Source organism: Hippopotamus amphibius, chromosome 6, assembly GCF_030028045.1.
Source record: "Hippopotamus amphibius kiboko isolate mHipAmp2 chromosome 6, mHipAmp2.hap2, whole genome shotgun sequence".
Taxonomy (NCBI): Eukaryota; Metazoa; Chordata; class Mammalia; order Artiodactyla; family Hippopotamidae; genus Hippopotamus; species Hippopotamus amphibius.
The window spans coordinates 102,874,809-102,900,419 of NC_080191.1; the positions used below are offsets into that span (position 1 = coordinate 102,874,809).

At 44.5% G+C, this 25,611-nt stretch overlaps 1 protein-coding gene across 4 annotated transcripts in view; it reads left to right on the forward strand.

Moving 5' to 3' along the window:
- BTD (biotinidase) overlaps positions 1-25,611 on the forward strand; it is a 46,185-nt gene that overhangs the window by 9,400 nt on the left and 11,174 nt on the right. For 3 of the 4 annotated variants that reach the window (XM_057737954.1, XM_057737957.1, XM_057737956.1), the window contains exon 2: positions 23,435-23,699. In XM_057737954.1, coding sequence (XP_057593937.1) covers positions 23,451-23,699 — 249 coding nt within the window. In that variant the 5' untranslated portion in view covers positions 23,435-23,450. Of the gene's footprint in view, positions 1-22,952; positions 23,337-23,434; positions 23,700-25,611 lie in introns of those variants that run through there. The other variant, XM_057737955.1, reaches the window with a different exon arrangement.

The window sequence follows — 25,611 nt, forward strand, 5'->3', positions numbered from 1 at the left end:
TTCATATTGGATTCTTTCATTTAGTATGCATCTAAGTTTCCTCCATGTCTTTTCATGGCTCAATGGCTCATTTCTTCTTAGTGCTGAATAATATTCCATTGTTTGGATGTACCATGGTTTATCCATTCACTTACTCTCAGTTGCTTCCAATTGTTGGCAATTTTGAATACGTGGCTATAACACTCATGTGCAGGTTTTTTTATGGGTAAACTCATTTGGGTAAATATGGGAGTATGGCTGCTGGGTCACATGGTAAGAGTACTATATATTTAGTTTTTAAGAAACTACCAATGTTTTTTCCAAAGTGGCTGTGCCTTTTTATTCCCACCAGCAGTGGTTGAGAGTTCCTGTTGCTCCACATCTTTGCCAGCATTTGGTGTTGTCAGTGTTCTCAGTTCTCAATTTTGGTCATTTAATAGGTGGTATCTCTTGTTTTAATTTGCACTTCCCTAATGATACATGGTGTGAAGCATCTTTTCATATGCTTATTTGTCATCTATGTATCTTCTTTGGTGAGGGGATTGTTCAGATCTTTTGCCTATTTTTAAATTGATTTGTTTGTTTTCTTATTGTTGAATTTAAGAGATCTTTTTATATTTTGGATAACCATCCTTTGTCTTTTGCAGATATTTTCTTCTAGTCTATGGCTTGTCTTATTCTCTTGACATTGCCTTTCACAGAGAAGTCTTTTTTTTTTTTTTTTTTTAATTTGAGGTATAGTTGATTTACGGTGTTGTGTTAATTTCTGGTGTACAGCAAAGTGATTCAGTTATGCATATGTATACATATTCTTTTTCATATTCTTTTTCAGTATGGTTTATTACAGGATATTGAGTATAGTTCCCTGTGCTATACAGTAGGGCCTTGTTTATCTATTTTATAGATAGTAGTTTGTATCTGCTAATCCCAAACTCCTAATTTATCTCTCCCCCACGCCCTTTCCCCTTTGGTATCTGTAAGTTTGTTTTCTATATCTGTGAGTCAGTTTCTGTTTCATAAATAAGTTCATTTGTGTCATATTTTAGATTCCACGTACATGATATCATATGGTGTTTGTCTTTATCTGACTTACTTATATGATAATCTCTAGATCCATCCATGTTGCTGCAAATGTTATTATTTCATTCTTTTTTATGGCTGAGTAGTATTTCATTGTGTGCCTGTGTGTCTGTGTGTATACACACGTGTGTGTGTGTATAAAATATCCTCTTTATCCATTCATCTGTCAGTGGATATTTAGGTTACTTCCATGTCTTGGCTATTGTAAAAAGTACTGCTATGTACATAGGGGGTGCATGTATCTTTTCAAATTAGAGTTTTCTTTGGATATATGCCCAGGAATGGGATTGCTGGGTCAAACGGCAACTCTACTTTTAGTTTTTTATGGAACCTCTATACTGTTCTCCATAGTGGCTGCACCAATTTACATTCCCACCAACAGTGTAGGAAGGTTCTCTTTTCTCCACACCCTCTCCAGCATTTGTTATTTGTAGACTTTTTATTGATAGGCATTCTGACCGGTGTGAGGTGGTACCTCCTTATAGTTTTGATTTGCATCTCTAATAATTAGCAGTGTTGAACATCTTTTCATGTGCTTATTGGCCATCTGTATGTCTTCTTTGGAGAAATGTCTATTTAGATCTTCTGCTTATTTTTGATTGAGTTGTTTGGTTTTTCTTATTATTGAGTTGTATGAGTTGTTTGTATATTTTGGAAATTAAGCCCTTGTCACTAGCATCATTTGCAAATATTTTCTCCTAGTCCATATGTTATCTTTTCATTTTGTTTATGGTTTCCTTTTTTGTGCAAAAGCTTGTGAGTTTGATTATGTCCCATTTGCTTATTTTTGTTTTTATTTCTATTGCTTTGGGAGACTGACCTAAGAAAACATTGGTATGATTTATGTCAGAGAATGTGTTGCTTATGTTGTTTTCTAGGAGTTTTATGGTGTCATGTCTTATATTTAAGTCTTTAAGCCATTTTAAGTTTATTCTTGTGTATGGTGTGAGGGAGTGTTCTAACTTCATTGATTTACATGCGGCTGTCCAGCTTTCCCAACAACACTTCCTGAAGAGATTGACTTTTCTCCATTGTAAATTCTTGCCTCCTTTATCGAAGATTAATTGACTGTAGGTGTGAAACTTCACAGCTCAGTTTGGGACTTGAACCCACTCTTTTTTAATTGAGATCACATACCTGGTCTCAGGACTTGAAGCTCAGGTTATTTATGTCTCATCGAAGAAAGAAATACAGTGAGAGACAAAGTGATAGGTAAGAAGTGGATTTATTTATTTATTTATTTATACACATTCAATAGACAGAATACGATCTGTCTTGAAAGGCGAGAACAGCCCTTGGGAGAAACACACTCCACAAAATGTGGGCCATCTCAGAAGGCAAAAGGCCCAAAATATGGGGTGATTAGTTTTTATGGGTTGGGTAATTTCATAGGTTAGCAAGTGGGAGGATTATTCCAACTATTTTGGAGAAGGGTTGGGGATTTCCAGGAATTGAGCCACTGCTCACTTTTTGATCTTTTATGGTTAGCCTTGGAATTCTCATGATGCTGGTAGGTGTGTCCTTTGTCTTATGCAAATATATGCAATGAATGTGTAATAGGTCAAGGTCCACTGGAAGTGGAATCTTCTGCTATCTCGGACCTGTTGGTTCTAACCAGTTTATTTTGTATCCAATAGCTATGTCATTCTTTTAAAGGTTGTGCCCTGCCCCCTTCTCTCCTGTTTCAGGTGTGTGGGTTTATTTTTGGGCACAGAGCAGAAGTTTTTAATTTTAATGATGTCCAGCTTATCAGTTATTTCTTTCATGGATCTTGCCTCTGGTGCTATATCTAAGAAGTCATCACCAGACCCAAGGTTATCTGGGTTTTCTCCCATGTTATCTCCTAGGAGTTTTGTAGTTTTACACTTTACATTTAGGTCTGTGATCCATTTTGAGTTAATTTTTTGTGAAGGGTGTATGTGATGAAATTTATAGTAACAAATATATATTTAGTATTCACCCCCATTTCTAGCAGAGAGCTCCTAAAACCCTTGGAATTTCCTAAGTGATAAGGGCAATAAATTTATCTTTTTAAAAAATATTTATTTATTTATTTGGCTGCACCAGGTCTTAGTTGTGGCACGCAGGATGTTTGTTGCTGCGTGTGAGGTCTTCGTTGCGGCATGCGGGATCTTTTTTTAGTTTTGACCTGTGGAATCTTTTAGTTGTGGCACGTGGGAGCTTCATTGTGGTGTGCAGGATCTTAGTTGTGGCATGCGGGATCTAGTTCCCTGACCAGGGGTCGAACCTGGGCCCCTTGCCACTGGACCACTAGGGAAGTCCCAATAAATGTGTCTTTTGATATTCATAACAAGCTGCTTTCAACCACACCTGAGTTTATGTTAATATGGTAACTTGGAAAGCCCCTAAGTGTGGGGTTTGATTGCCAGGGTAATCAACCATGTGACTGAGGGGTTGTAATTTAGCCCCCACTCCCAACCCAGCCTCCTGGGAGAGGAGACAGGATGGAGTTTGAGTTGTTACCAATGGCCAGTGATTTAATCAAGCATGCTCCCAAAAGATGGGGTTCAGACAGCTCCTGGGTTGGTGAACATTTGGAGATACAGGGAGAGGACACCCCTTCCCATATACCTTGCCCCTAGGTACTTCTTCATCTGGCTTTTTTATCTGTATCTTTTATCATGTCTTTTATAATTAACTGTTAATGTAAGAAAATGTCTCTGAATTCTATGAGTTGCTCTAGCAAATTAATCAAACAGGAGGAGAGGGTTGTGGGAATTTCCAATTTATAACTAGTCAGTCAGAAGAGCAGATAACCTGGATTTGCAGTTATCTAAAGTGGGGAAGGAATGGGCTCTTAGGCTGTGGGATCTGGCACTACCTTCAAGTAGACAGCGTCAAAACTGAGTTAACTTTTGGTGTCATTGGACAAAACACATAGAGGGTCTAAGATCTGTGTCTAGACTGATTTTCTCACATGAGATATCTACTTGTTCCAGCACTGTTTGTTGAAAAGACTGTCTTCGCTCCTCTGTCAGAGATCAGTTGACTATATTTATGTAGATCTGTTTCTGGGCTCTCTGTTTTATTTTTCTGTTGATATATTTGTTTATTCTTTTGCCAATACCACATGGACTTGATTACTGTAGTTTTTTTTATTAATTAATTAATTAATTAATTTATTTTATTGGCATGTTGGTCTTCGTTGCTGCACACAGGCTTTCTCTAGTTGTGGTGAGCAGGGGCTACTCTTCGTTGTGGTGTGCGGGCTTCTCATTGTTGCAGAGCGTGGGCTCTAGGCGCGTGGGCTTCAGTAGTTGTGGCACATGGGCTCAATAGTTGTGGCACATGGGCTTAGTTGCTCCGTGGCATGTGGTATCTTCCTGGGGCAGGGATCGAACCCATGTCCCCTGCATTGGCAGGTGGATTCTTACCCACTGCGCCACCTAGGAAGTCCTTGATTACTGTAGTTTTATAGTAAGTCTTGAAGTTGGATAGTGTCAGTTCTCAGACTTTGTTCTTCTTCTTCAGTAGTGTATTGGCTCTTCTGGGTCTTTTGCCTCTCCATGTAAACTGTCAACTCAATTTGTGGATACCCACAAAATAACTTGCTGAAATTTTATTTTGGATTGTATTCAATCTGTAGATCAGGGGCTTCCCTGGTGGCACAGTGGTAAATCTGCCTGCCAATGCAGGGGACACAGGTTCAATCCCTGCCCCAGGAAGACCCCACATACCGTGGAGCAGCTAAGCCAGTGTGCCACAACTACTGAGCCTGTGCTCTAGAGCCCACAAGCCAAACTACTGACGCCCACATGCCTAGAGCTTGTACTCCACAACAAGAGAAACCACCACAATGAAAAGCCTGCGCACCACAACGAAGAGTAGCCCCTGCTCACCACAACTAGAGAAAGCCCACGCACAGCAACGAAGATCCAATGCAGCCAATAAATAAATAAATACATAAATAAATTTTAAAAAAATCTATAGATCAAGTAGGGAAGAACTGACATCCAGACAATATTGATTCTTCCTCTCCATGAACATGGAATATCTTTCATTTATTTAATCCTTTCATTTCATTCATCAGAGTTTTGTGGTTTCTCATAAATCTTGTACATATTTAATTAGATTTTTATCTAAGTATTTCATTTTGGGGGTGCTAATGTAAATGGTATTGTGTTTTTCATTTCAAATTCCACTTGCTAATTTCTGGGATATAGGAAAGCAATAGACTTTTTTTTTTTTTTTTTTTTGGCTGCATTGGGTCTACATTGCTATGTGGGGGCTTTCTCTAGTTGTGGTGAGCTGGGGCTACTCTTCATTGCAGTGTGCGGGCTTCTTATTGTGGTGGCTTCTCTTGTTGTGGGGCATGAGCTCTAGACATGCGGACTTCAGTAGTTGTGGCTCACGGGCTCTAGAGCGCAGGCTCAGTAGTGGTGGTGCATGGGCTTAGTTGCTCCGCAGCATGTGGGATCTTCCCAGGCCAGGGATCAAACCTGTGTCCTCTGCATTGGCAGGCGGATTCTTAACCGCTGCACCTCTAGGGAAGTCTGGCAATAAACTTTTCTTATTAACATTTTATCCTGCAACCTTGCTGTAATCACTTATTAGCTCCAGGAGGGTTTATTTTTCTCAGTTCTTTCAGATTCTTTTTTTTAAAGAACTTTTATTGAGATAGAGTTAACAGACAATAAACAGCATATATTTAGAGTGTACAATTTGGTATCCCAACCTCCCAATTCATTCCTCCCCAACCCTTCCTGCTTTCCCCACTTGGTGTCCATATGTTTGTTCTCTACATCTGTGTCTCTATTTCTGCTTTGCATTTCCTCTTTCATAGTTGTTAGCATTTGCCTTATGTATTGAGGTGCTCCTATATTGGGTGTATATATATTTATAATTGTTATCTCCTCTTCTTGGATGGATCCCTTGATCTTTATGTAATGTCCTTTCTTGTCTCTTGTAACATTTTTTTATTTTAAAGTCTATTTTATCTGATATGAGTATTGCTACTCCAACTTTCTTTTGATTTTCATTTGCATGGAATATCTTTTTCCATCCCCTCACTTTAAGTCTGTGTGTGTCCCTAGGTCTGAAGTGGGTCTCTTGTAGACAGCATATGTATGGGTCTTGTTTTTGTATCCATTCAGCCAGTCTGTGTCTTTTGATTAGTGCATTTAGTCCATTTATATTCAAGGTAATTATCAATATGTATGTTCCTATTATCATTTTCTTAATTGTTTTTTTTTTGTTTCCATAGGTCCTTTTCTTCTCTTATGTTTCCTGCTTAGAGAAGTTCCTTTAGAATTTGTTGTAGGGCTGGTTTGGTGGTGCTGAATTCTCTTAGCTGTTGCTTGTCTGTAAAGCTTTTGATTTCTCCATTGAATCTGAATGAGACCCTTGCTGGGTAGAGTATTCTTGGTTGTAGGTTATTCCCTGTCATCACTTTAAATATATCATGCCACTCCTTTCTGGCTTGCAGAGTTTCTGCTGAGAAATCAGCTGTTACCCTTAGGGGAGTTCCCTTGTATGTTATTTGTTGTTTTTCCCTTGTTGCTTTTAATAACTTTTCTCTCTCTTTAATTTTTGTCAATTTGACTACTATATGTTTTGGCGTGTTTCTCCTTGGGTTTATCCTGCCTGGGACTCTCTGCGCTTCCTGGACTTGGGTAGCTATTTCCTTTCCCATGTTAGGGAAGTTTTCAACTATAATCTCTTCCAATATTTTCTCGAGTCCTTTCTCTCTCTCTTCTCCTTCTGGGACCCCAATAATGCGAATGTTGGTGCATTTAACATTGTCCCAGAGGTCTCTTAGGCTGTCTTCAGTTCTTTTCATTCTTTTTTCCTTATTCTCTTCTGCATCAGTGATGATCACCATTCTGTCTTCCAGGTCACTTATTCGCCCTTCTGCCTCAGTTAATCTGCCATTGGTTCCTTCTAGTGTATTTTTCATTTCACTTATTGTGTTGCATATCTCTATTTGTTTGCTCTTTAATTCTTCTAGGTCTTTGGTAAACTTTTCGATCTTTGCATCCAGTCTTTTTTCAAAGTCCTGGATCATCTTCACCATCATTATTCTGAATTCTTTTTCTGGAAGGGTGCCTATCTCCTCTTCATTTAGTTGTTTTTATGGAGTTTTATCCTGTCCGTTCATCTGGTACAAAGCCCTCTGCTTTTTCATTTTCTCTATCTTTCTGTGGCTGTGGTTTTCAGTTCCACAAGACAAAATACTGCTGATACTGCTTCATACAGCTGTCTGCCCTCTTGTGGAGGAAGCTATCTAGGAGGCTCGTGCCTGCTTCCTGATGGGAGGGACTGATGGTGGGTAGGGCTGGGTGTGCAGAGCTCAGTAAGACTTTAATCCGATTTGGTGGGTGGAGCTCAGTAAAACTTTAACCTGCTTGTCTGCCAGTGGGTGGGGCTGTGTTCCCACCTTGTTGGTTGTTTGGCCTGAGGCTACTTAGCACTGCAGCTTACAGGCTCTTTGGTGGGGCTAATGGCGGACTCTGGGAGGGCTCATGCCAATGAGCACTTCCCAGAACCCCTGCCGCCAGTGCCCCTGTCTCGGTGAGCCACAGCTGCCCCCCACCTTTTCAGGCAACCCTCCAACACCAGCAGGCAGGTCTGGTTCAGTCTCCTATAGGGTCACTGCTCCTTCCCCCTGGGTCCTGGTGAGCACACTTTTTTGTGTGCCCTCCAAGAGTGGAGTCTCTGTTTCCCCCAGTCCTGTGGAGGTCCTGCAATCAAATCCCACTGGCTTTCAGGGTCTGATTCTCTGGGGATTCCTCCTCCCATTGCTGGACTCCCAGGTTGGGAAGCCTGACGTGGGGCTCAGAATCCTCATTTTAGTGGGTGGACTTCTGTGGTATAACTGTTCTCCAGCTTGTGAGTCACCCACCCAGCATTTATGGAATTTGATTTTAACATGATTGCGCCCCCCCTGCCATCTCATTGCGGCTTCTCCTTTGTCTCTGGATGTGGGGTGTCTGTTTTGGTGAGTTCCAGTGTCTTTCTGTCAATGATTGTTCAGCACTTAGTTGTAATTCCAGTGCTCTTGCAAGAGGGAGTGAGCACATGTCCTCCTACTCCGCCATCTTAATTTTCCAGATTTTCTTTATAGATAATCATGTCATCTGCAAAGAAAGACAGTTTTATATCTTCTTTCTCAATCTCTATATCTTTTATTTCCTTTGTCTTATTGCATTAGGTAGGACTTCTAGTACAATGTTGAAAAGGAGTGGCTAGAGGGGGCATCCTTATCTTATACCTGATCTTAGTGGAAAACTTACAGTTTTTCTCACCATTAAGCATGATGTTAGCTGTAGGTTTTTTTGTAGATGTTCTTGATCCTATGGAGGAAGTTCCACCTCTAGTCCTAGATTACTGAGTGTTTTTATCATGAAGGGTATTGGATTTTATCAAATGCTTTTTCTGCATCTGACTTTCCTTTTTTAGTCCACTGATGTGATGGATTACATGAACTGATTTTTCAAATATTGACTCATCCTTGTATGCCCAGAATAAATCTCATTTGGTCATGGCATGTAATCATTTTTGTAAATAATTGGGTTTGAGTTGCTAATATTTTGTTGAGGATTTTTGCATCTATGTTCATGATAGATATTGGTCTGTAGTTTTATTTTCTTGTAATGTCTTTGTCTGGTTTTCATATTAGAGTAATACTGGCCTCATAGAATGAGTTTGGAAGTACAGTTCATCCTTGAACAACACAGGTTTAAGCTGCATGAGTCCATTTATATGTGGATTTTTTTTCCCACTATATATCATAGTACGACACAATCCACAGTTGGTTGAATCCACAGATGTGCAACCGTGTGTACAGCGGGCCGACTGTGGGCCTGGAGCTTCCATGGATTTAGTATCTGCAGCAGCTCCTGGAACCGTGGATACCAAGGGTTGACCATGCTCTCTGCTTCTATCTTCTAGAAGAGATGGTAAAGAATTAGTATAATTTCTTCCTTAAGCGTTTGGTGGCATTTACCATTTATCTGGGCCTGTTTTATATGTTTTGGAAGGCCTGCTGTTGGGCAGAATTGGGTCCCAGGGTGGATGGCTCTGTGGCCCTGGGGCATTCAGGGCTGGTGCCCATCTGCTGGTGGGCATGTCAGCCCCCAGCACTGATAGGCTGGAGGGAGGACTCCAGGATGGTGCTTGCCACACTAGTGTCCTCGTGGTAGAACAAGCTCCCAGAAATGGCTGCCACCAGTGTCTGTGTGCCCAGGGGCATTCCATCTGCCTTTTGCCTCTCCGGGAGGCTCTCTAAGATCAGCAAGTGGGTCTTACCCAGGGTCCTTTCAAATTACTGCCTCTGCCCTGGGTCTAGGCACCTATGAGATTTTGCTTGTGTCCTGCAAGAACAGAGTCTCCGTTTCCTTCCGCCCTCTGGCTCTGCTGTATGCCATCCCCACTGACTTTCAAAGCCAGACTTTCTGGGGACTCACCCTCCCTGTGCAGGACCCCTGGGCTGGGGAGCCCAATGTAGGGCTCAGACCCCTCACTCCTTGGGGAGAACCTCCACAATTGTAATTACCCCACAGTTTGTGGGTGTTGACCAAACTGCATCTTTGCCCCTCCTACCTGTCTCCTGTGGCTCCTTCTTTATATCTTTAGTTGTAAAAAATCTTTTCTGCTGGTTTTCAAGTCATTCTCATAGATAGTTGTTTTGTAAATAGCTGTAATTTTGGTGTACCCAAAATGGGAGGAAATGAGCTTAGAACCTTTCTACTCCACCATCTTGGTCACACCAAAGCTTAGATTATTGATCTCAGACCTGTCTTCTTTTCTTTTTTTTTTTTAATTTATTTATTATTTTATTGTCTGTGTTGGGTCTTTTTTTGCTGTGCGCCGGCTTTCTTTTTAGTTGCGGTGAGTGGGGGCTACTCTTTGCTACGGTGTGCAGGCTCCTCATTTCCGTGGCTTCTCTTGTTGCGGAGCTTGGGCTCTAGGTGCGTGGGCTTCAGTAGTTGCAGCACATGGGCTCAATAGTTGTGGCGCACAGGCTTAGTTGCTCCATGGCATGTGGGATCTTCCTGGAGCAGGGATCGAACCCGTGTCCCCTGCATTGGCAGGTGGATTCTCAACCATTGCACCACCTAGGAAGCCCCTTCTTTTCCAATATGTGCATTCAATACTGTAAATATCCCTCTATACACTCTTATCACCGCATCTCACAAATTTTGATAAGTTGTATTTTCATTTAGTTCAAAATATTTTAAAGTTTCTCTCACGATTTCTTCTTTGACCCATGTGTTATCTAGAAGTGAGCTCTTTAATCTCCATGTATTTGAGGATTTTCAAGTTATCTTCCTGTTACTGATTTCCAGTTTAATTCCATTGTGGTCTGAATGCATAAATTGCATGATTTCTGTTATTTAGAATTTGTTGAGGTATGTCTTATGGCCCATAATGTTTTCTATCTTGATGAGTATTCCATGCACGCTTGAGAAGAATATGTATTCTGGTGTTATTGGATGAAATAGTCTATAGATGTCAATCATACCCAATTAGTTGGTGGTACCATTGAGTTCGGTTATGTCCTTACTGATTTTCTGCCTTCTGGTTGTGTCCATTACTGATAGAGAGGTGCTGAGGTCTCCAGCTATAACAGTATATTCATCTAGTTCTCCTTGCAGTTCTGTCAGTTTTTGCCTCACGTGTTTTGATGCTCTGTTGTTAGGCACATAGGTAATAATGATTGTTCTGTCTTCTTGGGGAATTGATCGTTTTATCATACGCAGTGCCCCTTGTTATACCTGATAATCTCCCTTGCTTCAAAATATGCTCTGAAATTAACATAGCTATTCCAGCTTTCTTTTGATTAGCATTAGCATGGCATATCTTTCTCCTTTCCTTTACTTTTAACCTGTGTGTTTCTTTATATTAAAAGTGAGTTTATTGTAGACAACATGTGGTTGGGTCTTATTTTTCAATACACTCTGACAGTCTGCCTTTTAATTAGTGTATTTAGACCACGAACATTTAAAGTGGTTGTTAAATATCGTATATTAACGCATATATGTGAAATATAGAAAAATGGTACTGATCAACCGATTTGCAAGGCAGAAATAGAGACACAGATGTAGAGAACAAATATATGGACACCAAGGAGGGGAAAGCAGGGATGGGGGAGGGTTGGGGTGGGATGAATTGGGAGATTGGGATTGCCATGTATACATTAATAATAAGAAAAAAATATATCAAATTATACACTTTAAATATAAAAAAAGTAAAGTGGTTATTGCTGTAGTTTGATTTATGCCTGCCATGTTTATTAGTTTTTACTTTGTTGTTTGTTCCTGTTTTTGTCTTCTATTCTTTTTCTGCCTTTGTGATTTTAATCGAGCATTTTATATGAATTTGTCATATGATTTTTGTCTGAGAAAGTCTTTATTTCTCCCTCACATTTGATGGTTAGTTTTATAGGATGTAGAATATTAGGTTAGTGGGTTTTTTCTCACAACACTGTAAATATTTCATCTACTCTTTTCTTGCTCCCTTTCTAAGGGGAGGTCAGATGTAATTCTTTGATTCTTCATAGATAAGATGTTTGTTTTCCCCTGGCTTCTTTCAAGATTGTTTCATTATTGGTCATTTTCTGCAGTGTAACTGATATGCCTAGGTGTGCTTTTTTGTTTGTTTGGCATTTTCCTGATTGGTATTTTATGAGCTTCCTGCATTTGTGGTTTGGTGTCTGACATTAATTGGGGGAAATTTTCAGTTATTATTGCTTCAGATATTGGTTCTGTTCCTTTCTCTCTTTCCTCTCCTTCTGGTGTTCCCATTACATGTTTGTTATATCTTTGTAATTGTCCGACATGTCTTGGATATTTTATTGCATGTTTTTCAGTCTTTTTTTCCCCTTGCCTTTCTGTTCTGAAAGTTTCTATTGCATATCCTCAAGCTCAGAGACTCTTTGCTCAGCCAGGTCTGGTCTTCTAGTGAGCCCGTGAAAGACATTCTTCATTTCTGTTACAATGCTTTTTATCTCAAGTATTTATTTTTCTTTCATTCTTAAAAGTTTTATCTCCCTGCTTACGTTGCCTGTCTGTCTGCTTTTTCCAGTAGAGACCTTAGCATATTAATCATTGTTATTTTTAACTGCTGGTCTGATCATTCCAACATGTCCACCACATCTGACTCTGGTTCTGATGCTTGATGTGTCACTTCAAATTTTGTTTGTTTCTCTGTTGCCTCCTAGTATGCCTAGTAATTCTTTGTTGAGAGCTGGATAGGAGGCATGAGGTACTGGGTAGAGGAACTGTAATAAACAGGCATTTGGTAGTGCTGGTCAGCTGTGGAAAGTGAGAAGTGCTCTGTTGTCCTGTGGTCTGTCTTTTAGTGAACTTGAGAAGTTCACGCTGCTCCGTCTACCCCACATTTTTGGTGGGACAGGATGGCTACAGGGGGCTGGGGCTGGCTGTCTCCCTCCCCCTAGGTCATTTGAGCTCTGATAAAACCCAGTAGGTTCGCTCCGGTAAAACAGTGTTCTTTGAGGGCAGGCCTCCTGAGGAAGAGGCGCTCCGGCCCTTTTCCCTGCTCCCTGCCCGTGGAGTTTCCCCCAGTCTTACGTGAGGATCTGGGAGAGCTCCTAGAGGAAGACCACACAGAACTGGGGGCACACACTGCCAGGGCTGGGCCCCTCTGAAGGTCTTTAGTGCCAGACCGTCCACCCTGAGCCTCCTGCAGCTGGTCACAGTTTAGGTTTTCCTGTGCTGGTACTGGCTCCACTGACGTTTCTGCTCCGGGGCTTCTACTCAGTTAAGTTGTGATTCTTTGTATTCACCTGTCTATCTCTCTAAATTTTGGAGGGAGTGGTTTGCCCTGTGATCTCAATTCTCAGATGTATCTAAGAAGTGCTGTTGGTTTTAAGTTTGTCCACGTTTTTACTTGTTCACGTAGAAGGGCTGCTTCCAAGCCCCTTACATGCCAGACTGGAAAACACGTCTCAACTGTTTATTTTTTTCCTTATGTTTTTCATTTATTAGAAAAACAGTGTAATGTTAAGAAACCATTTTAAATCTCCGTAGGATGACCTGTCGTGTTTTCAGTTATTCACATCCTTTTCCAGTCTTCGTTCACACGCCTATTGGTTTTACTTGGCTATTATCATTGTAAACAGAGAAGGGTTTTCATTTATGTTTGTTGAGCATAACTATCTTTAAATTTTTTGCTTATTATTCCACCTAGTTTGTGTATATTTTCATAGCTTTCTTCATGTCGGATATTATTGGTTTCCAGCTTTCATATATTGGGACTTATTCTTCACTTTTAGCTAGCATACACTTATAAGTGCTTTACATCAGATATTTTCATTTCCAACTTTTAGATGAAGAAATTGAAGCTTTGTTGTGATAAATAACTTATCCAAAGTTATATAAGGAGTAAATATCAGAGCCAGGATTTCAATTTTTTTTTTTTTTTTTTGGCCTCACCTGGTAGCATGAGGGATCTTAGTTCCCCAAACAAGGATCGAATCTGTGCCCCCTGCAGTGGAAGCCTGAAGTCTTAACCACTGGAACACCAGGGATTTCAAATTAGATTTACGTATTTATTTGGCTGTATTGGGTCTTCATTGCTGCGTACAGGCTTTCTCTAGCTGTGGCAAAAGCAGGGGCTACTCTTTGTTGCAGTACGGAGGCTTATCAGTCCTGTGGCTTCTCTTGTTGTGGAGCATGGGCTCTAGGTGTGCAGGCTTAGGTAGCTGTGGCATGTGGGCTCAGTAGTTGTGGCGCACGGGCTTAGTTGCTCCACGGAATGTGGGATCTTCCCAGACCAGGGATCAAACCCATGGCCCCTGCATTGGCAGACGGATTTGTAACCACTGCGCCACCAGGGAAGTCCCTCAAATCAGATATTTTAAAACTCAAAAGCCCATATTCTTTAATTCCATAGTATGCTGTCATTTCAACTGACATTTTTCTTATTTAAATGACTTCCTAAGATAAAGTCGCAGTATAAACAGTATATACTGTTTGTGATTTATAATACGGATTGTCGAACTTTTTCCCAGTGAGAAATTACTATTATTATCACTTTACTAGTTTTTTTCTATATTTACTATTTTAAAATAGTACAAGTTAATGTTTATTTTATACATAAATTCAGTCTTTCAAAGTGTTTGTTTCCTCTTTAAATCTGTTCTTGTTTATTGCCTGTTTTTTTGTTTGTTTGTTTGTTTTATTGGCTGTGTTGTGTCTTCCTTGCTGCACATGGGCTTCTCTAGTTGCGGCGAGTGGGGGCTACTCTTCGTTGTGGTGTGCGGGCTTCTCATTGTGGTGGCCTCTCTTGTTGCAGAGCACGGCCTCTAGGCGCGTGGGCTTCAGTAGTTGCGGCACATGGGCTCAATTGTTGTGGCTCATGGGCTCTAGAGTGCAGGCTGAATAGTTGTGGTGCATGGGCTTAGTTGCTCCGCATGTGAGATCTTCCTGGGGCAGGGATCAAACCCGTGTCCCCTGCATTGGCAGGCGGATTCTTACCCACTGCGCCACCTAGGAAGTCCCTTATTGCCTGTTTTTAAGTGTTGTCTCAGTGTTTATAGTTTGCATGTAGATTTTATCAGTCTGTTTTTTTCTATTATTTTAACTGCTTCAAATTTTAGAGCATTGTTTCATCAAATCTCTGATAGCCAATTATGATTTATTCTAGTTTTCCTAACATTTAGCATTTAACTCCTGATTTCGAGTTTGTTTTTGTATATGGTGTGACGTGTTTCAACTTATTTCCAAATTGTTGTTCAGTCATCCCAATATCACTTATTCAATCAAACTTTTCCTCTTGTTCTGAGTGTGGTGGCATGAAAAGAATGTAGGCATTTGGACAAAATTAATATGAATTAAATCCTGGTTCTAGATATTGGTCTCCTTCAAGTCTAAGAGTAACCTCTTTCCAAAAAAGATCTAGACTCTTCCCCTGCTTTGCCCTGAGTGCTGAGGAGTGTAGCACCAACTACCACAAAAGAAAGAGTCTGAAGCTTCTCCTACCCAGCCCCACACTCCCACCACCCCAGGAGCCCCAAGCCTGGAGGACGTGGGCTTCCTGCTGGGTGAAGCTGCAGGAGTCAGTCAGGTGTCTGCTCCCGGAGGGTCTGGACGGCACAGGACATCAGGACCTGCATTAGTAACCAGCATGCAGCTGTGGGGGAGCTGGAGCCAAGAAGGCACATGAATAACTACCAGTCTGTCCAAAGCAGAAGAAAACAAAAATGCTCAGTGCCTCCAGGAGGAGAGGCGAAAGCAGAGATACTAACCACTTCCTGCCTGTTTACCGTGCTGAGCATGGAGGAGTCAGCCATGCCCATGAGTGGATCTGGGAAGGTCACTCTCATCCTTGGTCGTGTGCTGCCCTCTAACTGTGCTGTGGGTCACCTACAGCTTGTCACCGTCCTGTGTCAGGAGCATCCTCCACAGGTGCTCAGAGCTGACAGCATCTGGGGACTGCCCTGGTGGTCCAGTGGTAAAGAATCCGCCTTCAGTGCAGGGGATGCGGGTTCGATCCCTAGTCAGGAAACTAAGATTCCCACGTGCCACGGGGCAACTAAGCCACAACTACTGAGCTCACGCACCTCAGCGGGAAAGCCTGTGTGCCACAACTACAGAGCCCACATTCCTTGGAGCCCACATGCCACAACTAGAGAGAGAAAACCCAGGTGCCACAACTAGAGAGAAGCCCACACACTGCGACGAAGACCCAACGCAGCCAAAAAAAAAACTGACAGCATTTGCCTGCTTTTTGCTGTTTCTCTCTTGGTGGGCTTGACTATGCCTCCCCCAGTATACACTTCCTAGACCCTCCATAGGAGAAGGTGGCCTTTGGCATGTTTTCTCTAGTGCTGTGTCTACCTTGCTTTTTTTGTTGTTTCTTTTACTCTTCCTACCATCACTCATCTCAGTGTTTCCAGACTATCCTGTTGGGGATTGCTCTTTTGACTTGGGGACCATGGTTTCCTGGCTCTATTACCCATTCCATTGTCCTCTATGGTCTGCATCTGTGGCGTGGTCTCAGTCCTGCTGGTCCTGTGATCTGGGTGTTTCAGTCCCGAATGCTGGCAGACAGGAGCCCAGGGGTGATGTGGTGATGTGTGCCCACCACGCCCTTAGAGATCCTGTAGTCACCATACACTTAATTCGCAAAGAAGCTTTACCTTGCCCCCACTTCTGAGCACATCTTCCCTGAACAATTTGACCTGTGGTTCTAGGGCCCCTTATTTTCCATTGTATTTCTCCATGTCCAGTCTTCAGGTCCTCATTCTCTAGAAGGTGCTTCTTCTGACGACTCTAATTGAAGGTAGTCCAACAAGGAAATGGGGGAGAAATTTCTCAAGGGCTTTGGAAGACAGTTCTTTGCTGACACCCATGGAGGCTTATTTCAGAGATGTTGATGATGGTTCTGGAAGATTGAAAAGGTAAAACCCAGCTGGAAGTCATAAATGTTCCAGAAGAGCAGGGTGGCCACAAGTGCCCTCACTGTTCTTCTCTCCCAAGACTGACCGACAGTGAGGAAGCCTTTTCTAAGCACTTTCCCTGCTCCCTTGGCCAAGGTCTCTGAACCACAGTTTAAGACTTACTTCCTCAGCGATTCATTTTTGGCCCCCAAAGATTTCAGACAAGCTTCTGAGAAGAAATCTGATATACTTTTACAGAATATAATTGGAAGATTTTTCGGATTACCTGTTTACTTATAAATGCATAATTATATTATAAATAATTATGTTAAAATTATAATTAAAATTTAACTATATTTATAAATATATCATAAGTTATTTACTTATTTATTTAATTTCTACATATTTCTTTATCTCATGTAATTACCTAATGGAATGTCTGTCTATTACCCCTGTTTTAAAATCAGGAAGTTTATTTTTTTTATTTTTTATTTATGTTTATTTTTTTATTGGAATATAATTGCTTTACACTCTTGTACCAGTTTTTGAGGTACACCAAAGTGAATCAGCTGTATATATACACATATCCCCATATTCCCTCCCTATCAATTACCCGTTTTATTCTTTTAAAATCAGGAAGTTTATTTAAATAAATGAAAACCAGTAACAACCTGGTTCTGCAGTGATGTTCCTGTCGAGGTAAAAACAAGCACTGAATCCTTTAACTGACCTGGATCAGATTGTTTTGGGGGTTCCCCTCCCCCCCTCCAGTTTGAGTGTTTAAATGCTTTGCTTCTCATTTCCACTAATATGATGGAAACACTCTGAAATCTGCCCACATTCTCTCAGCCCTGTTGGAGAGACACCTGGGAAATAAAGGTAATGGTTCCGACTCATGTCTTTCTTTGACATGAGGGGCAGGTAGAGTCAGAATGGACCTGCCTTACCCTCCAGCCCAGTGGTTCTCAGGTGACCCCAGGCCAGGGGCATCAGCACCACCATCACCTGGGGACTCATTAGAAAATGCATATCTACGGCCCTACCCCAGACCTGCTGAGTTCAAACTTCTGGGCGTGAGATCCAGGGAACTGTGTGTTCAAGCCCTCCAGGTGCTTCAGTGTCACGTCCACATGTGAGAAGCCCTGCTCTGGTATGACCACCCAGACTCTCCCTTGGGGAGGTACTTTGAATTTCTGTTGAATTCTGCTGCAGCTATATTGAAAACACCACAGTGGTCTTTGAAGTTCTGACTGATAAGTTACCCTTGTCTTGAACGTGTGCTGGCAGGACTGGACCAGAGACAGCAGAGTTGCTTTCCAGTCTATTCTCTCCACTCCAGGGGTCCTGGAGGATTCCCTCACCCTGAAAATGAATTTTACCATCTGCTTTCCTTGCTTTATGTGACAGGAAGATACAATGAAATAGTGGATGTTTAAAGTGGTTTGAAAACATTAACACATAACATGAAATGCAACGTGGCAGCCATATAAAAATTTGTCCCTAGAGATCCTTTACTCAACCAGGTTTCCCTGTGAATAGTGCTGTCTGTCTATGGATGGGCTGCACACACCACACCCTCCCCCCCACACCCATGGGGGCACTGCTGTATGAAATCACAGCAAATTTAGAACCTGTGAATATAAAAGATGCAGTAGGTCCTAGGAACATGGCAAATAAAAACATTGCTTTCATGAGACCCAATCTTGGAAAATCAAATGTTTTCTAGTTTTTTCACTGTAAAAGAGATAGGTGGGAAAAAAAAGAGAGACAGATGAAGTGTTAGGAATGAAAGAAAAGGAGGAAAAAACATCCATTTACTTTTTTTTAATTAATTTATTGGCTGTGTTGGGTGTTGCTGCGCACGGGCTTTGGAGAGCGGGGCTACTCTTTGTTGTGGTGCGCAGGCTTCTAAGTGTGGTGCCTGGGCTTCAGTAGTTGCAGCACGTGGGCTCAGGTGCATGGGCTCTAGGTGCATGGGCTTCAGTAGTTGCAGCACATGGGCTTAGTAGTTGTGGCTCACAGGCTTTAGAGCGCAGGGGCTTAGTTGCTTCACAGCACGTGGGATCTTCCTGGACCAGGGCTTGAACCCATGTGCCCTGCATTGGCAGGCAGATTCTTAACCACTGTGCCACCAGGGAGGTCCCGCATTTACTTCTTAGAAATGACCCTCTCTTGTGGCACTTCAGCACAAATCCCCACGTGGGTAAGTGGTACTCAGTTTGCCCACAGGGTGGCAGTAGCGCACGTGGCGGGGCTCAGTCTCATGCAGGCTTTCTGTCCGCACGACAAAGTGAAAAAAAGAGCCTTCTTCCATTTAAACACCTGTGTTTCGGGGGGGAGTTTTGTCTTAAATTATGAAGATAATTTACCCCTTGAGGAAATGAAAGGTGACATATTTAGTCTCAAGTGTCACAATCCTTTGATTGCTTATTCGGTGTTCTAAGAGAAATTACTCCAGTCACCAGAAAAGGGCCCCAGTCCAAGGCCGGGTCCACAGTTAACACTTGTGTATGTCACTCTCTTTTTGGAGATAATAGCTGGAATGTTTTTAAAGGAGAAATAACAATTTACCAGGTCAGCCGGGAGTTCCTGGTAATTTACTCATTGTCCATGTGGGTTCAGCCTTGAACATCGGTGTCACCCTCCGTTGCCATCAAACACACCCCCCTGAGGCATCAGAGTCTTGGTGGTGGATGGAGCTGTTCAAGCTACAACACTGTGGGGCTCTACACTGTTCCAGGGTTGGTGGTGGACCAGCCCACCAAGGGCAGGGGCAGAGAACAAGAAGCTTTCTGGGAAATAAAGCTCTCTTTGGGGTTTCTTTACATTCAGATTATGTAAATTAGATAGGGATGGGCATTTCTCCTGCTTTTGTAAAAGGATTTAGACAAGGAAATCAGAAAATTCATGAGAATGGGTTTAAAACTGTTTGGAACTTAGAGTCTTTCGTGCCATCCTGTCAGATACACGGAGGAACGTATACTGTGCTCATTCCTAATGACTTATCTGGTCCTTCAGCTTTGTTCCACAGGATATGACATTTCCTCTGCCAACTTTTCCTGTCTCTTTCCCAGCCATGGGGCTGTTATTCTCCCTGACAAGAAGAGTGACAAGATCTTTTATTAAAACGATCAGTGCATCTATATATATAAAATTTTAAATGTATATACCTGCCTCTGAAATTATCTTATTAAGAATACCTTCATAATAACCCTTTCATTTTATTGCAAAAGACACTATTGTACTAGCACGGCTAGGAAGAAAACAGCTAATTAGCAAGGTGACTCATTTAGGAAGATGGAAAAAAAAAAGTTCCTTGTGTGTAAAAATATCTAGTGATTGACATGTTACCAAATTTCCACAAAGTAGATTTCCATGTAATTTAAGACGATTTCTCTTCCTCATAGATCACAGGAACAGTCCTGACCAGAATTAGTGTCAGGGGAACTTGTTTCCTTACGAAACGAGAAGCAGAGGCTTCCGTAGGGTAGTGAAAGCTCAGGGTGCCTGCATGAAGGTGTCCCTCCAGCAGCGCTGTCCCCACCCCAGCCACGATTTCCTGTGGGGACTGTAAGGGCCTTGGCTCTCACTCTGCAGGCAGCGGGGAGTCACTGGGAGAGTCTGAGCGGGGGAGCATCCTGACTGACTCAGGGTTCAACCCGGTCGCCACAGGGATGAGGCTGGAAGAGGGTGGGTCCCTGGTGCCAGCCCAACACTCTCCCGGCTGTTTCTTGAACCACCCCAAAAGCAGCTCCCGCTCGGGCTTTTTGAGCGAGCAGCCCTCGGCCTGGACCCTCCTTCCCCCGGCACCCACGGGCCTCCCCTTGCACCTTCTGGTGGAGCCCTTCCTGCTCTAAAACCTATCCCCACACCCACCCGCGCCGCGCCCTCCCTGCGCCTCCGGGTCTTCATCGCTCCTTCGAACTTACTGCCAACCGCCAACAGGGTAGCTAGTGCAGTCAGTTGGCAATCACAGTGGGGTTAACGTCGCAGTAAACCCAACGTAAGTCGAACATAGCGAAGGTGGGAAAATGCATGTGATAACACGCAGCCTCCGGAACATCCCAGCCCAGCCCGGCCCACCGCACACGTGCGCAGAACACGTACATCAGCCTGCGGGCGGGCAGACCCTGGAACAGACGGCCTGGTCTGTAGCAAAGGGTTGACGGTCTCGTGGACCGTACGGAATACTGCACCGAGAGGGAAAAACAGGATGGAGTGCGTGCGGGCGGCTGTCAGTGTGTCAGCTGTTCGCCCTCATGATCTTGGGGCTGTGGCTGCTGCCCTGCCCGGGAGGAGAGAGAGGGTCGCGTTGCACGTGGGCCCCACCCCGGGGTAAGGTCCGCGTTCTGAATCCTGAGCCCAGTTTCTACTGCATGCACGTGGCTCTGGCGCCTTGGTAAAGCCATGAATGGGGGGCCGGCCTTGTGGACCGTGGCAGCTTCCCCACACGTGGGCGGAGAGGGGGGGGGGACGGGCTGCCCCCGCGCCTGGCACGCGCGGGTGTCGCGTGGATGTGGGAGTGAGCGCGCCCCCGGCGGGCCTGCCGGCCCCCGCCCCCACCTCGGTGGGGCACATGGTCACCTCGGTGACGCCTTCACGCTGGGCCCTTCCTGGAGTTGAGTCTCGCGTGAAACGCCTACGATGGCAGGAAGCTGGTAGCCAGCTTTCCAGACAGAGCACACACCTGCAGCCACCACTCTGTATGGTCCAGACCCTGCCCGACGCTGCGGGCGGGTCAGCGGCTGCATTGCCAAGGACCTCGTGACTCCCAGGGAGCCCGCAGCCTCCTGCGCCCCGGCATCCTGCCGCCCGCGACGGCCCCCTCCAGCCGGCTGGGCCTTTCAGAGCCCCTGCCACATGAAGAGGAAAAGCCAGATTTTGCAGTTTGGTTAAAATGTCTGCGATTTCACCATGCTTCAGCAAGGGCGCACTGCGGTGCCTATTTTTATTTTAATGACTCATTCGCTCCTACCTCATTAGGCTTCTTTCAAGGGTGAATACCTGGCTGAAGCTGCGTACCCCCTTATTATTGACCTAGCTCTGTTCGCGCGGAAATGTTGCCACTCACAGCTCTCCTACCAGGCTCCTTCTGTAAATAATCTAAATTTATTTTCTCAAAATAGAAAGAAAGGTGGTATCTTGCTGGCTCCACGATTTCCTTGTTTTGCCCAACTGCAAGTCCCTGAGATTTACACAAATGTTCTGTATCCCCACATCAGTGGCGTGCAGCTCTTAGCTGAGAAAAGAGGACCCTACAAACGCCCATCTGGGCTCCAGGAACTGCTGACCTGCCTCCACCCGGCCCTGGTTCATGTACTCCCCTCCCCCCACCCGTCCTTGTTTCGCCTCCTCTTAGTGAGGCGGTGGCCTTATACTTTAGAAATATTGTGAATATGACTTTGGAGATGAAAGTTTTCCCCCCAGACCACTCCCCATTATCCTCATTCTGAAACCAGAGCAGGCATGGAAAGCAGATTTTGAGATTTTAAAAATTATTCCTTGCTGGTCTTCAGAGGCAAAATGCAGATAAGAAAGCTTATCAATTATACTTTTGTTTCTACTCAAAAGCTCATGACCGCTCACTCAAAGGCCTCTTGTTCTGATCTTCCAACACTGCTTACAGTGCCCCAGGGAGACGGCAGCACATCCTGGGATCTGGTGTTTGGATGAAACGTTTATTCCCTGGGGAAAGACGTGACCGTTTGAGACGGGACACAATTGGGGTGGAGAGCACTGCTCACCCCAAGAAGTATATCAGTTTGCGGGGATTCTGACCAAGCACCCCTGAGTCCGTAGTCTGTTGCTGAAAATAATAATGGTTGCTTTTGTTTCTGAAACTTGCAAGAGAAAAAGAAATTTGTGGCAGCCCAGAGTCTGGTTTTGAAATGCAAATACAGGGGTTCTGAGTCAGAGTTAGGCAGGATGTCATTTTCTCTCTAAAGAACAGTAGTATGGTTCCTCGATTTGTCTGCTGTCTTGACATTTTGTTGGATTCCTGGGCGATTGGTCAGCCGGGGCACATCACCACAGAGCACGGGACCTGGCCTTGGCACCGCCTGGCAAGTCTGTCTGGTTGGGGAGGGGCTTCGGCTGGGAGGCCAGGCTCATTTTCAAGGCAGAACTGTGTGTAAAAACATTATCAGAAATTAAAATGCCTGTTCTTGAAAAAAAAAGGCACACAGAAGAGTCATTGCAGGTGACATGATTTACGTCTAATCTTGTACAGTAGGAGCTACAAAGATGTTTTCTTTCTAGAAAATTCTAGTTTATTTTCTAGAAAGCTGCATTTTGTTACTGCAAAAGGATTTTATTTCCAAACAGGTATGCTTTTTTTGAGCAGGAGTTTTGGAGTCCCAGGGACAGAGGTTGAGAAAGGGATTGTGTGCAATGGCATTTCTCTAGTTCAAAGGCTGGGAAAAAGTTAAGCTCTGATGGGGAGATGTCTTTTTGGAAGTCAGCAGTTTCTCTGCACCAAGTTAAAGAATGTGGTGCTGGGTAAAGGGAGGCTTACCCTTCATGTTCATTACTAAGCAAAGAAAGGCAGGTAGAGCTGTGATCCATCAGGTTTTCATGGCTAGGATGGACCACAACAGTCGTAGCTGGTATAGATGGTTGACCTGTAGTAAGTTTGTGTGTATGGAGGGCAGGCGGTGGGGTGTGGAGTATGTCACAGAATTATGTAAAATAATTAGAATAGTTATATTTGCCTACATCTGACGTGTGCAGCTAGAAGAGTCCTGCTGGGGAAGCAAATCGTGGCAAACACTGGGTCTGTTTTGGAAATGTTCTAAAACCAGACTGTTAACACAGTGAGCCATTTTAAACATAACTCCCTACGTGTTTGGAGAGAAACACACACCCTTTTATTAGGAACATGAAACAAACTCTTTGAGCTGCAGCATCACAGCGGGTAAGTTTAATTGCCGGGATTAATAAATCACAGCTGCGAAAACCCGTCTTGGCAGGATTCTGGATTCAGCTGTTGTCTCCTTGCCTGTTACGTTCTAGATTGGTGGTCTACATCATGTCTGGAGCCAGCCGTCAGCTCGCTCTTTTCCTCTGTGGTTGGTGCGTGGCTGCCCTGGGGGTCCAGGCAGAGGAGCACTGCCCGGCCGAGCATCGCCAGGCCGCCCAGTACGTGGCTGCCGTGTACGAGCACCGGTCCATCCTGAGCCCGAACCCGCTGGCCCTCACCAGCCGCAGGCAGGCCTTGGAGCTCATGAACCAGAACCTGGACATCTATGAACAGCAAGTGATCATCGCGGCCCAAAAGGCAAGAAGTTCCCCCCGGGTCAGCTTGTCAGCAGAACAGGGCAGATTAGCCCTCGGTGGTCTGCGCCCTCTGGGAAATCAGCCCAGCCGGGAAAGATGAGTCAGTTGGCTAGAGTCCCACTACTCAGAGGGTGGTCTGCAACATCAGCAGCCCCTCAAGTGTGGGAGAAATGCAGAATCTGGGCCCCACTGTAGACCTGCTGAGTCAGACTCTACCTTTAGCAAGATCCCCAGGTGATGCTCCCCCTCCAGCCTGGGAAGCCCGGGGCCAGCCACATGGCTGCGCCCAAGAATCGCTTAGTTGCTTGTAAACAAACATGGGTGCACGGCTCCCACGCGTGCAGAGTCCGCCTGGGTGCGGACGGGGTATTGAATCTCTTAAGGCTCCTCGGTGGATTCAGATGTGCAGAAACATCTGAAAGCCACCAGGCACGATGTCCAAGTAGTGAGCAGCCCAAGAGCTGTGTTTGCTGCCTCCCAATGACGTGGGGCTCCTTTCTGGTCCCTGTGCCAGACCCCGAACAGCCTGCGAGCTCAGTCCAGACAGAACCGTGCCCAGCAGACAAAGGGCGCCGGTAAGACCTTTGTGAAGGCTTCCTGTGCGGCCCTGTTTCCCGGTCCTGCCAGGAAGGGTGGGGCAGACGGGGAGGTGTGGGAGCCTGAAGTCACTGTAGGAAAATGGGCTGCTGGGAGGGAAGTCTGGCCTTAGCCCTGGTGGGGAGAGGGGTGTACCAGCCAGCCTGCTTGAGGAAGCCCCGCTCCACCCGGACAGGAGGCGGACTCCATGTGAGCTGAACGGCCAGTGTCGGTGAGTTCAGCGGGCAGGTCCTGCCCAAACAGTCCCCAGCTCTGTTCAGGGTAGGCAGCACTGCTTGGACAGCCTCTGGCCATCACTATGTTTTAACATCTAGCCTGTAGTACACATAAATGTAACACACTGATGTTGGAAGGGTGCTTAAAGGCCTGGTCCAGCTGCTTCTGATGGGTGACACTCTACTTCTTTCCCAACCCAACTTCCAGCTTCCCCAGGACGCCTCCAGTGGCCCAGGACTCACTGTCCACTTGAGGACAGTGGGAACTTCTGGGAAGAGCTTCCTTTTACATGAGAACAATCAGCCTCCCTGTAACTGCCACCCATCGTCCTGTCCTCTGAGCCAGACAGAACAGACTGCATCCCTTTCCGCACACGCAATCTTCCCCAAATTCGAGGATGGCCCCAGCATCCCTCCCCAGGCCCAGCCACAGTTCCCTGAGGGATACGGTTCCAGCCCTGCCCCCCGAGACGTTCTGGATTCCATCTATGCCCTGAGCTGCACGCAGTTCTGTCGCGGGCAGGATGGAGGAGACCTGCCACCATTCTCCTTCTAGCTGTTGTCCCCAGAAGGAAAGCTTTTGGCAGCCACATCGCGCTGTGGGTTCATCAGGCGCTTGCTGCCAGCCAGAGCTTCTGATCCCTTCTCACACAGACACACGTGCTGCCATGGGCGTCCTGTCCTTGTAAGGTTAATCTATTTAACCCGAGAGCAAAGCCTCACATTTATGCCATTAAATTTCATCATTCCAGCCTGTTGGGCTATTTGGGGATCTTCACTGACATCCTGCATATCGGTTATCTTCACGTCGTTTACACCTCTGGGACACACGTCTTTTGTGTCTGCACTGAAGCCTGTGTAAAAACATGCCAGGCTGTACCGATGCCCACAGGCCTCCTCCTGACACAGATCTGTGCTCTGCTCAGAGGTGTTGCCTTGCACGGAGATGGAATGTAACCCCCTTCTTCCCCGTCCTGTCCACAAGACCATGCTAATACACTTGGCAGATGCCATGCTGAAACCCAGAGACTGTGACTGCAGTATTCCTCTTCATTTTAATCACCTGCCCCCAAATGAAACACGTAACATGTTTTTCTTGTA